This window comes from Narcine bancroftii, chromosome 4 (genome assembly GCF_036971445.1).
Source record: "Narcine bancroftii isolate sNarBan1 chromosome 4, sNarBan1.hap1, whole genome shotgun sequence".
Classification (NCBI taxonomy): Eukaryota; Metazoa; Chordata; class Chondrichthyes; order Torpediniformes; family Narcinidae; genus Narcine; species Narcine bancroftii.
Window position 1 is genome coordinate 46,385,629 of NC_091472.1, and position 13,303 is coordinate 46,398,931.

General features: G+C 40.2%; 1 protein-coding gene across 5 annotated transcripts in view; it reads right to left on the minus strand.

The window, feature by feature from the left end:
* ubr2 (ubiquitin protein ligase E3 component n-recognin 2) overlaps nt 1-12,917 on the minus strand; it is a 177,991-nt gene extending 165,074 nt beyond the window's left edge. For 4 of the 5 annotated variants that reach the window (XM_069931156.1, XM_069931158.1, XM_069931157.1 and 1 more), the window contains exons 1-3: nt 12,810-12,917; nt 10,305-10,564; nt 449-527 (exon numbers count right to left, since the gene is read on the minus strand). In XM_069931156.1, coding sequence (XP_069787257.1) covers nt 449-527; nt 10,305-10,564; nt 12,810-12,887 — 417 coding nt within the window. In that variant the 5' untranslated portion in view covers nt 12,888-12,917. Of the gene's footprint in view, nt 1-448; nt 528-1,341; nt 1,433-10,304; nt 10,565-12,809 lie in introns of those variants that run through there. The other variant, XM_069931159.1, reaches the window with a different exon arrangement.
* Nucleotides 12,918-13,303: the final 386 nt, after the last annotated feature.

Sequence of the window (13,303 nt, forward strand, 5' to 3'; positions counted from 1 at the left end):
TGCTTTAGAAAAAAGCAAAAAGGAGTGCTGTAAATGAATTCATTTATTGTTTAATAGCACCGAGTTTTTTTTGAAATCACGATCCTTCCAATCATTCATTCCAAAGTTCATTCTTTACAATCGACTTAGCTGTGCAATCTCCAATCATGAAGAGATGAAACTCCAATATTTGTCTTCCAATCAAAAAACAAATATTGACTCTATCACTCAAACTACCATGAAGGATGTCATACATTTCAACAAATGCAAAACCCTTTCTTAATTAACTGTTTCTTATTCATCCATATTGTGGGTTTGTTTAACAGTCATGGATGAATTAAAGGGTTTTTGTACAGCCTATTTGTTATCAATCAGTGGCTTGATCAATGAACCCAAACTTTCGATGTATTGCTTCAAGGTTACAATAATAAGTAATTGGAGCAACAAACGCAAAAGAGAAACAACGTACCCTATATCTATGTTCTCTGTGTACGCTGGCCAAGAAGCATTCCATGCACAACACACAGGTTGGATCTACTGCACAATCCCTTGAACAAAAAGGCAAAAAACAGTAGTCATGCTTGGTTATAAGAGGCATTTTTTTTTTAAAAAGATCTTTTTCCTCCGAATATAACTCGGGAGCAGTTGGTCAGGAGGAAGATTGTTAACAAATGCTTTACATTATTTTTACACGTATTTTCAAAATAATTCACATATCATCGGAGATTGAACATTTCACTCTCCTAAAGAAAGGGAAAATTGCACATTTAAAAAAAAATTCCAAAGTTGGTTCTAACATTTCCAACACAAAGATATTTTTTCTTGTCGTACCTCTCCTTATTTCAGATTCCTTTATTGTCACGTAATAATACGGAACATGTAATATTGCAAGAAATTGCCTCTGCCTGCCGCAAAGAGTTGCCATTGATGTCGCCTGGCATCCCTTATAGTAAGAAAGAAAGTGAAGCAAATCAGTCACTGTGGATTGGCTCTAGTACTCTCACAGCGTCTGCAGCTTTAGACTCCTGTTTGATCCATCAGCAACCCAAGCTCCAGATCCAATCCTCCAAGACAATAAGGAAGCCTTCAGTACCGGAAGCCCTTCAGGAGCCTTTCATGCCCTGAGCACCCTCCCGAATCCCGGCTCTCTCCCTCTGAACTACCTTATTAGGATGCAACACTCTTGTCAATTTGTCCTATTTTATTATTTTGATATACTTAACACCAGACAAATTCAATTTAATTCTGCTCATGCACAGCCAATTTCTCAAATCCTGCCTGGCGATTGCATGATTATGAGATACGAGGATACACATATTATGGCTGTGTGGGCTAGAGCGGATGAACAGACTAAGATTTTACCTGCTATTATTTGCAGCTTTCTGATAAAATGCTTCTGACTGTGCCTTTTAAATGATGATCCTAGGACTATGAATCCTTGATACCAATTCAGCTAGGGAAATCAAAAGGGCTAAAGTCATAATGCAGAGCTTATCAGTACATCCATGATCTTTCACAAGCAGAAAATTATTTCAATGCTTTGAAAATGATTGTCAAGTCCCAAATGAGGCTTGAGTACAAATCTAAACTCAATTACTCCATTGTCGTTGACACCATATGTTGTCATTTATTAACTGAGATTAGCATCATCACAGACAATATTAGCATTAAAACTTTAGAAAACAAAGTAAAAATAAATAAGTCTCTCTTTTTAAAGCTGCGAATGATTAGAAGATTGTTGGAAATAATGTGCCGCAGGGAGGTTTGTAAAATGAATGTCATAATTAAATGACTTGGCTTGACAATCCAACACAGGAGTCACAACCTCTGCTGAACTAGACACAAGATCATAAGTGATCTACAACACAGAATGATTAATCCCTTGAGATTATTTGTATCATTTAATATGTAAATATGGAAGTGCAACACATGGATACAAAGCAATCAACATCACAAGCTTTCAAGTTCAATGATATCAAACTACATACACAAACAGGTGGGACATTGGTTCTCTGGCCCACAATGCACACACACATTTCTCACATAGCACTTAATAATCAGACATACATAAAATAAAATATATGTATAAATAATCTGGAATAATTTACTCAATTTCAATAAGATATTATTATAAGATAATAATGTAATAGGATATCATTCTTCAATCTTAGCCTGCAGGAAATATGTTGGGAATATATCTTTACCTCCTGTGGATGCTGCGAGATCAGCCAAGTTCCTCCAGCATTTCTGTGCTTTTTCTACAACCTCCGCAGATTTCTGTGTTTCACAAAGCTATTTCCCAGCCTGGCGGTCCTAACTTTATGCTCCTGTACTTCCTTCCTGATGCCATTAGATCAAACATCCTGTGGGATCCTCAATAATTCTTTGAGGCTGAATTGAACAACACTCCCAGTGAATGTCATCAATAGAAGGGAGTAATCTTGGCTGTTTTAGTGATCCTCTCTTTTGACAATAAGAGAGAATCTAACTACCCCACTTTGAATTTAGTGGCATTACCCTTGCCAAATCCATCATCAATAGGGGTCACCTTGACGAACCACATAAAAAACATGGCAACAAAGGCAGATCGGGGCAGAAGCGAGTCACTTGCATCCTAACACCCCAAAGCCTTTCCATCATCAGTAACACAGGAACATGACAGGATATCTTTAATTTGCCTTTGTCACATCTAGTCTCAGGATTAAGTTTTCCATTCCAGAACATCTCAGAGACGTCCTTCTTCAAAAACACAGCTTCCCCTCTATAGCCATTAGCTCAGTCCTTATCCGCAGAGAAAAAAGTAGGCCAATTGGCCCATCGGGGCTAATCACGAGCTAATCCTTATCACGCAGCCCCACTCCTCAGCCGTCTCCACATAACACTTGATGCCCTAACTAATAAAAGACCTGTCAATTTCAGTCTTAAAATACATCAACAACTTTGCTTCAAGTTCCATAGATTCACAACCCTCTGACTAAGAAATATCTCTGCTTTGCTGTTTTAAATTGACGCCCTTTTATCCTGAAATTGTGACCTTTTGTCCTAGACTCCCCTGCCATGATAAACAACTTTTCACATCTACTCTGTCCAGGCATTTCAGCATTCAAAATGTGCCCATGAGGTTCCCCCCCCACCCCACCCCCACCCCTACCACTCCATCCTTCTGTACTCCAATGAATATAGTCCAAGAGCCAACAAAATGACCCTCATATTCTTACGCTTTCATTCTTGGTATCATTCTAGTATATCTTCTCTGAACCCTCTCCAATGCTAGCACATCCTTTCTCAAATAAGATGGCCAAAACTGTAAACAGGTGAGGTCTCACCAGCTCTCCATAGAGTTTCATCATTACATCTCCGCTCTTGCATGCTATTGCTCTAGACATGAATGTCAACATTGCATTTGCTTTCTTCACCTGGGGGGTTAACTTTAGGCCAGTGGTTTTCAAACTTTTTCTTTCCACACCCATACCACCTTACTAACCAGAGCACCATGTGTTTAGGGATTACTTAAAGTGGTATGGGAGTAGAAAGAAAAAGTTTGAAAACCACTGTTTTAATCATACCTAATTTGACTCATTATGTGCTCGGTTTCATAACTCTAAAGAAAATGGGCTAATGACAATTTTTCTCAAGCAAAATATTTCAGTAACAATTGGGTCTAGAGCAATGGATCTCAACCTTTTATTCCCTCTCACATATCACTTTAAGTAATCCCTTACTAATCAAAGCACCTATGGCACAGGGATTACTTAAGGTGGTATGTGAGTGGAAAGAAAAAGTTTTTAAACCACTGCTTTAGGGTATCCTGCACGAAGACTCCCAAGTCCCTTTGCACCTCCGAATTTTGAATTTTCTCCCCATCTAAATAATAGTCTGCCCGTCTATTTCTTCTACCAAAGGGTATGATTTACTGCTTCTCACCTGTCTATCCTATTAGTTATCTCCTCAAAAGATAAAAGGGTTGTCAGGTATCATTTTTCTTTAAGGAAACCATGGTGTTTTGGACCTATCTTTTGACGCTCCTCGAAGTACTCCATAACCTCATCTTTGATAATTGATTCCAATATCTTATCAACCACCGATGTCAGACTAATAGGTCTATAGTTTCCTTTCTGCTTCCTCCTTCCCTTCTTAAACAGCGGAATGACATTCATGATTCTCCAGTCCTCTGGAGCCATGCCAGAATCTATTGATTCTGAGAAGATCATTACCAATGCCTCCATAATCTCTGCAGCAACCTCCTTCAGAACTTGAAAGGTGAATTCCATCCAGACCAGACTTATAAATTTAAATTTAGAATTAAAAATTTTTTTGTTAAATTTAGGCAGAGCACAGTAACAGACCATTTCGGCCCATGAGTCCATGATGCCCAATTTAAATCCAATTAACTTACACCCCTGGTACAGTTCAAACAATGGGAGGAAGCTGGAGCCACCAGGGAAAACTCACACAGACACTGGGAGAAAGAACAAACTCCTTTCAGACAACGTGGGATTCGAACCCCGGGCCTGATCGCTAGTGCTGTAAAGGCGTTGCTCTAACTGCTATTTACTCTTAGACCACTTCCCAGGTATTCTCTCTCGTGATCTTGACAGCACTCACTTCACTTCCCAGAAACCCTTGAGAGCTACTACTGTCTTCTACCATAGAGAATGATCCAAAATATTCATTCAGTTCCTCTGCCATTTCCTTGTCTACCATTACAATCTCTTAAGTGCCATTTTCTAACAATTCTATGTCTACGCTTGTCTCTCTTTTGCTCTTTATACACTTAAAAAGCTTTTAATATCCGCCTTGATATTATTTTCTAACCTCCTTTCATAATTTCTCTTTTCCTTCCTACTCACCTTCTTAGTTGCCTTCTCTAAGTTTTTAAAAGTTTCCCAATCCTCTATCTTCCCATTAATTTTTGCTAACTTGAATGCCCTTTCTTTTGCTTTTACTTTGGGTTTAACTTCCCTTGTCAGCCATAATTGTTTCATTTTTCCCATTCACAACTTGCTTTCCTTTTAAATTTTAAATTTAAATTTAGACATATAGCACGGTTACAGGCCACTTTGGCCCATGAGTCTGTGCCACCCAATTTGGTATGTTTCAAACAGTGGAAGGAAACTGGAGCCCCCAGTGAAAACCCACACAGATATGGTGTTACGAGCCCAAATGACTCTAAAACCAGCAGCAATAGAAATTCATCAAGACAATGGCTACTTAAACAAAATTGGTTTTATTTTCTTAATACATTATAATATCAATATTTAACTTATTACTATTAACTTAACCTAACTTAACCTGCTTCTAATACTAAGCTCACGTAATGTTTATATGTTCAGGAAAGTTCTTTTTCACTGCCCAATCATTCACTTTTCACTTCTCCAAGTTCACTGGTATCAGGCAATCTCCCATACTGTGCAAAGAATTAAACATTTATTATCTTCACCAAGCATTGGTGCTTTAACTTAAGTTATTACCGCTCAGGAAGGTCTTTGTTGGTTTCAGAGAGAGATATTCATTGTTCGTTGGACTCACACAAACTGATCTCCTTCAATCAGTCACTGAAATGTCTTACTGAAGAAACTTGGGTTTTTCCAAAAGCTAACCTCTTCTTCCAGGTTACCACAAAGAGTTCTTCCTTTTCCCCTATTTCTGGAGAAACACATTAACCAGCCACAGCCTCTGCAATTGACCTCAGAGATTTATAATAGGCTGAACTCGGAACTCAAAACCTGTCTTGAAATGGGGTCTTGCAGAAGGTCTGGAAACTTGCAGTCTTCAACAGCAACTACTGTTGAATCTCTCAGTATCTCTCTCTATATATCCCCTCCCTCCAAAGAATGAATGTTTTCTCTCTGTTAGCAAAACCACATGACCCCTCTTAGAACAGCAACCTTCAACCAACAATTAAAACTTCTGGCACCAGTCTTAATAGCAAAAGATTTTCAGTTCCTGAACCTGGGCCCTGTACAAACCTGCTGATCCATTAATGCCTACTTGTAGAACTCTCACAAATACTTGCCCATTGTTTCAGCAATTGGAGAGATGAAGCCCATTCCTGTATGGAGCTTGAGATGTTTGTGAAATGTGATCTAACTAAATCTCACAATCTTACCCCTTTTAAGATATATTTTATCCGTTCCATAACAATGGGGAGAACGTATGAACTCCTTATAGCCAGTGAGGGATTGACTTCTGGTGCTGTAAAGCCATTGCGTTAACCACTACACCAACCATACACCCTTCTGGGGGATACAGTCCTTCATTTCCTCATTTTTTGCAGACTACCCCATAGCCGGAACAGGGAGGGTTGGGGGAGGTATTTACAGGCATTGCGCCCCCCCCCCGCATCACTAACTAGTCTCCACGCAATAATAAGCAGCTCGTTTGCCTGTTAAGTTGGGGGTGGAGATTGTGATGGCAATGCACAGAGGAGGCACATGGCCACTAGGCACCACCACCCCGAACCCCCAAGCGAGTTTTCAAATGGCAGATTGAGCACCCCCCCCATTAGACTTATTCTGACGCTGACCCTGAAACAGGCATTGCTGATCTGCTGTCTTCCCCATAACTGGGCTTTTCCGATCGACTTTGGCCAGATCCTCTCTCATACAATTTTAATTTCCTTTACTCCACTGAAATATTGACACATCAGACTTTAGCCTCTCCTTTTCAAATTTCATTGTGAACTTAATCATATTGTGATCACTGCCTCCAAAGGATCCCTTTACCTTATGCTCTCTAATTACCTCTTATTCATTTGATAGCACCCAATCCATAACAGCTGATCCCATAATGGGCTCATCAACAAGCTGCTTCAAGAAGCCATACTGTAGGCATTCCACAAACTCTCCCTCCTGGGATCCCGCACCGACCCAACTTTCCCAATCTACTTCCATGTTAAAATCCCCCATGAATATTGTAATGTTGTCCTTCTGATGTGCCTTTTTTATTTCTTCTTGTATTTTGTAGTCCATACAGGCTGTTTGGAGGCCTGTATATAACTGCCATCAGGTCCTTTTACCTTTACCATTCTTGAACTCAACCCATAAGGATTCTTCCTCTTCTGATCCTATGTCACTTCTTTCCAATGAATTGATATTGTTGTTTACCAGCAAAGCCATGCCACCCCCTTTGCCTGCATATCTTTCCGATACACCATGTATCCTTGTATGTTCAGCTCCCAATGACACCCACCGTTTAACCACGATTCAGTAATGATCACAACATCATATCCTCCAATCTGTAATTGTACTGCAAGATCATCCACTTTGTTTCTAATGTTGTGTGCATTTAAGTATAACACCTTAAGACTGGTTTTTGTTTGCACTGTGTCTTTGTCATCCCTCTGGTTGCAATTGCTTGTCATCCTTGTTGAACACTATCCTTGGTTATTTCTATTTCGCCCTTCATCAGCTCTAACACTCTGGTATCCATTCTCTTGCAAAACTAGCTTAAACTCTTCCTTAACAGCCATATTAAACCTGCCTGCCAGGATATTGGGCTCCTTTGGGTTCAGGTGTATGCCATTCTTTTTATATAGGTCTTATCTTCCCCAAAAGAGATCCAGTGATCCAAGAATCTAAAGCCCTGCTCTGTACACCAGTTTCTCAGCCACACATTTATCTGCCTGATCTCACTATTTTTGCCCTCACTAACACGAGGCATAGGCAGTGATTCTGAGATTACTACCCTGGAGATCCTGCTTCTCAGCTTCCTTCCTAATCCCTTGCATTTTCCCTGAACTTCCATACTTATCTTTCCTATGTCATTGGTACCAACATGTACCAAGATTTCTAGCTGTTCACCCTTTCTCCTCAGAATGTTTTGAATCCAATTGAAGACATCTCGTACCCTGGTACCTGGGAGGCAACACACCATCTGGGTGTCTTTATCAGGCCCACAGAATCTCTTTTCTGTCCTCCTCACTATAAAAGCACCAATCACAAATGCATGCTTCTTCACCTTCTGTGACACAGTGCCAGACTCAATGCCAGAGACCTGGTCACCATGGTTGTCTTCCATCAGGACATCCTTAGCAATACTATCCAGGATGATATACCAGTTGCAGAGGGGGGTAGCCATAGAAGTGCACTCTACTAACTCCTTGTAGCTCCTGTCTATTATCTCTTCACTCTCCCTAATGAGCAGTAAGTCATCAAGCCACAGCTCGAGTTTCTACACATCCCACACACATCTGCCCTGGTCTCCTCTCCACAAGTCGCAACAAGGACAAGATTCCCCTTGTCCTCAACTACCACCCACCAGCTTCCGCATCAAACATGTTATCTTCCCTCTGCAATTTCTGCCACGTACAACATGACCCCACCATCAGACACATCTTCCCCTCCTTTCCCCTCTCTGCTTTCCACAGGAACGACTCTCTCCAGGACTCCTTTGTCCTTCCCATTAATACTTATACCTGTGATCACCAGATATGCTGCATTTGCTCCCACATCTCCTCCATCACCATCACCAGAGACTCAAACAGTCCTTCCAAGTTAAGCAACGCACTTGTGAAACTGCAGGGATCATCAGCACCTGGTGATCTCCTCTACATCGGAGAGACTGGATGCAAACTGGCGATCATTGCATTGAGTTTTTTTTTAAACTTGGAAAGAGAATTGCCTGTCTATCATAGATTAGTCTCGGGGGAGAGCAACATTTTCATTTTTAATTTAGACATACAGCACACAATAACAGGCCATTTTGGCCCATGAGTCCATGCCACCCAATTAACCTATACCCCTGATATGCTCTTATGGGCTGAAATGGACTGTTACCATGCTGATTGTCTAAATTAAAAGGTTTCTCACCTCTTTAAATCCTGAAATTCCCACTCAGCAGCACTGTGGAAGGCAGGCACACTACCATTTCTCGTAGGTAATTTAGCAATTAAATGTCAGTCTTGTCAACTATATCCAAATCCCAGAAATGAATAAAGCCTGGTTTTCCATTCAATTAAGTAATGATTGTCCTTTTACCTCAGTGCTATTTTCCTGCACTAGCTCAATACAGTATTCTATAATTCCTGCAATATCTGGAACAAAATCTATTCATCTCTGTCATGATAATGAATATGTATGAGATGTACCGGAAGTCACGTGGTATGAGAGAGAGATAAGAGCACAAGCAGGAGAACAAAGGAAACTGGAAAATAAAGACACTGAGAAGTTTACCTGATAAAACTTGTGTTTGATGTTTTATTAACTTCACATTTCGGGCCACAAATGTGACAATCTCTGTCTTGAATCTTCCCTACCCTCTAAGGGATGACATTTCTTTTCATCTCAGTCCAAAAAGGTCAGCATTTTATTTTGCCCCAGCACCAATTCCTCCAGCAACCAACTGGTTATTGCCTCTCAAGCTGAAAATGACTCATTTATCCCAATTATATTTTCTGTTCATTAACTTCAATCCACATTAATGTAATGCCACAAATACAGTGCAGTCTAAATCATGTTTAATAATCCCATTTTTTTGATACCTTATTGAAGAACCTCCTTGAAGTCCAATTAGATTACTTCTACACTCATCTATCATGGTAATTACAACCCCTCAAAAATTCTAATGGCTCTGTCAAACATAATTTCCCTCACAAGTCCACATCAACTCTGTTTATTCCTATTTTCCATATACCCTGTCACCAGATTTGTATTTTCCCTAAATAGTACATCCCCAAATTAGAGTGGTTGTGTTCCTAGAAAACCGTTTGTATTGCCATTTTCTGGCAAACTCTTGATTTCTTCTGCATTTTATGTTGCTATTTTTCCCTCACATAAATTCTGTAAGGGTGGTTCTTTCATTCTTTACCTCAAAATTTTCTGACACTGATTTCTAAATTCCTAAAGGGCAAATTTCCGTAACCAGAAATGCCAAAATGTGGAGGGGGGGGGGGGTACATTGTATTTTTTCCAGTTTGGTCTTTTTTTCATTTTGTTTCAATGAGAAAGAGATATTTAATTAATGGAATCCTTTATCTTGCAATGAAAATTGGATATCTTTCTTCAACAGCTTATAATTACAGTCCTGCATTGATCTGATTTTTCACTAAAGAAAGTACAGTATAATCAGGTCTTCAAGAAATCTTTGGGAATCTAACATGTTCCAAAGAAATGACCAGCATATTATACTTTTAAGAAACTAGATGAACTGCCCCTTTAATGTAATAACTTTAAAGATCAGCTTTGGCATACAGTGAAGGCACTAGCCTGTCATACTTAGAAGCGCCAATTGCATAATGTTGCGAATCAAAAAATAAACTTGATGACCAAAGTATCAAGCAGGCACAAGTGGAATTCACAGAATTTAAACTTGTCACAATTCAGTACCTGCAAGAGTAAGTAGGCTCCCCAATTTTGAAAACATGCCCGCAGAGCTGTGATGACCTATTTGCCTTTTCAAGTTTGGTCATTCCCACAGATGGATCCTCTCCACACAGGTACCATTCCATTGGTCCCAACAGAATATGCTGAGCTAACACTTCTTCATTAAGTGGAATAGGGTTTGAGTCTCTGCAATATATCTTTGGTACAAAATAGGCAAGGTGATGGTACACATTCTTGGTCAAATCTGTTGCTTGAAGCCAGTCCTAAGAAAGAAAAATATAAAATTTTTAAATTTTGCTGAAGATGTCTAAAAATACATAATTTTCATAAATATTTTCATACATGTGAAAATGGCAATGCTGCTGGAGCTGCTAGCGTGGACCCGTGGAGACACAGTGCTCCCGCAGGGTCCAACCACTGAGTCCAACTGCCATCAGCTCTGAACAGGTTTTGAATGGCCTCTTAAAGGAGCCAGTGTGGTTTTTATTTAAAATCCTGTGAGCACAGGGTCTGCACCCAAGATGGTGGCGCTTATGATCTGCAGCAGCTACGAGGGGTAAGAGACTCCAAGGAAGCAGAGGACTGGCACAAGGCACAAGAAAACGAATAGAGCATTCCACACACCCCATCTCGGAAAGAGGAGCAGAGGAAATGACCCACATGGACGGTGACCACAGCGGAGGACCAGTAAGGTGTTCTGCGGCTGAACGACCCACAAAGGCTGTTGGTGACTCGAGGCGAGGAACCCACGTAGGCTGCAGGTACTGGCGACTGCAGTGAAGGGACTCACACCAGGCTGCCGGGGATTGGCTAGAAACTAGCTGAAGGGATACCAGATATTGGAACGAGGATACGAGCAGAGTAGAGTTCTTAATCGTGTTCGGATCTGAAGCTTGTGCTGCTGATGGTTTGGACTTTGTATGGCTGCGGGAACACTGAAGGCGAATCCATGGACATTCAGTAAGTTTTGCTTATCTTTCTCTGACTCTAAGGTGCTTCAGGCAATTTCTGCCTATGGTGAATCTGTCTGCCTCACTAGAGACAAAAGGCACGGTTTTTATTACATGACAATATATTTAATCTTGAGGATAAAAAGAACCTGCATTCAAATCCCTCCTATTTCTCTAAAGCTGTATAAATTTTTGATCAGTGATCCATCTGATCATTAATTCTTTCAAGACAATGGATATGAGATCATAAATGGCTCTGTACAATCTTCTCGACTTCTCCTGTTGTCTCTGAATTTTTAATCAGGGATTGAATCAAGAGTTGGGAGACAACATAGCTCCATAAAATTCTGATGAGTCCAATTAGAATATTGTATTCAGTTCTTTACATTTTGTAAAGTATTTCATTAACCTCATGATACCTTCCTGCAGCTCCTGTGACCTGGGTTCAATCCTGTGATCTTAGGTGTTGTCCGAGTGAAATGTGCAGGTTTTCTGTGACCATGTGGGTTTACTCCAGATTCTTATTTCCCCCTACAAGATTAGTAAAATGACCAATCTAAATTCCATCTATTGTGCAGGCAAATAATTGAATCTGGGTGTAAATGATGGATGAGGAGTGCAGGTGACAAGGAAAATTAGAGATGGAATGGAATTGCTCTGAGTCACCACAGGCTTGATGACCAAATAGCTCCCTGTGACACAAATAAAATATGGAAACTAAGATATGGAAAAATAATACCAGCTATAAAGTAGACCATCTTCTAACATTTTTCAATCAGCTAATTATTGTAGATGGGCTCCCAGTTTTTCTTTCGTCAGTGAAAATTGAAAAAAATAAGCATGGCCCATTTAAGAAATCCTTCAAATACCCCCCTTTCCCACTTCCTTTGGTGTAACAGGCAAATTCTTGTGTTATTTAGATATATGAAATGTTTGCAACAGGCTTGATATGATTTAAACTCTATTGAAATGGTTAATAAAATGTATCTCAAAAACTCGATAGTTACTGGAATGGGGAAGAGATTCAACTTGCACACAACCAAACTTCTATCATCCTCTAGTCCCAGGGACAACCTTAAGAGGATTGCAATTGTACAGTCAACTGACACGAATTTTAAAAAATGACATTTCATCATTCACATTTTAATGCTCAACGCTAATTTGTCGAGAAGTACTTTCCACCCCCCCCCTCATTCCCCTCCCCCAGATTTCAAAGCTAATTATATCTGATGACTTTGGTATCAACCAATTAATTGCAACAACCCTGTTGGTAACAGGAAGGACCTTCCGTCGATAAGATACAATTAAAATTAATGCAATGGTTCTCAGTGGATTCTACGCGGGGCTAAACTCGAAAGACTTCGTGTGGTTTGCTTTTTCGCTATCCTGCCTGATGAGCTGCTTTGCGGGCACCCACACTCAGCAAATCCGAGGACGGCGCTGCAGGCCCGGAATAGATCCGAACAACCTTCGCTATCTGATAAATAGCGGAGAAAAACCACTGGCTTCAGGAGCGTCGCGTCGACACTATTAACACAAGGCATATTACGTTTCGTACCAAGGCGATGTCCTTCGGTGAACAATCCAATAAAAACTTAGAGATAGGAGGAACCTCTTCCGATTCGGTGGCCGCCATCTTGGATTTTAGGCCCAAGGCCGGCGGCCGCTGTCAGTTCCGGAAATGACCGTCACCAGGAGCAAACATCCGGTCCACCAGACTTCAGCATCACCCTGAATCTCCCCCACTTTCAACGCCAATTGGGCCCTTGTCATGTAATTCTCTTTGGGACTTTAAAATATGCTTTACTTGCAATTTTCATTTATTTTATTGTTGCAGATCAGGTTCCTTTTCCAATAGCTCGCACCTTGATCAATAGAGTAAGCTAATTTATTTACTTGTTACTTCATTTGAAAGGTTAATTTTACTTTCATCTCCATAAATGCTGCCTGACATGTTATTTTATTTTTGGCTAATGATTACAATGTCATCCAAAGCGTAATTGTGGCATTTCCTCACCAATGATCTTCACTAATGTTAGTTTTACCTGATCA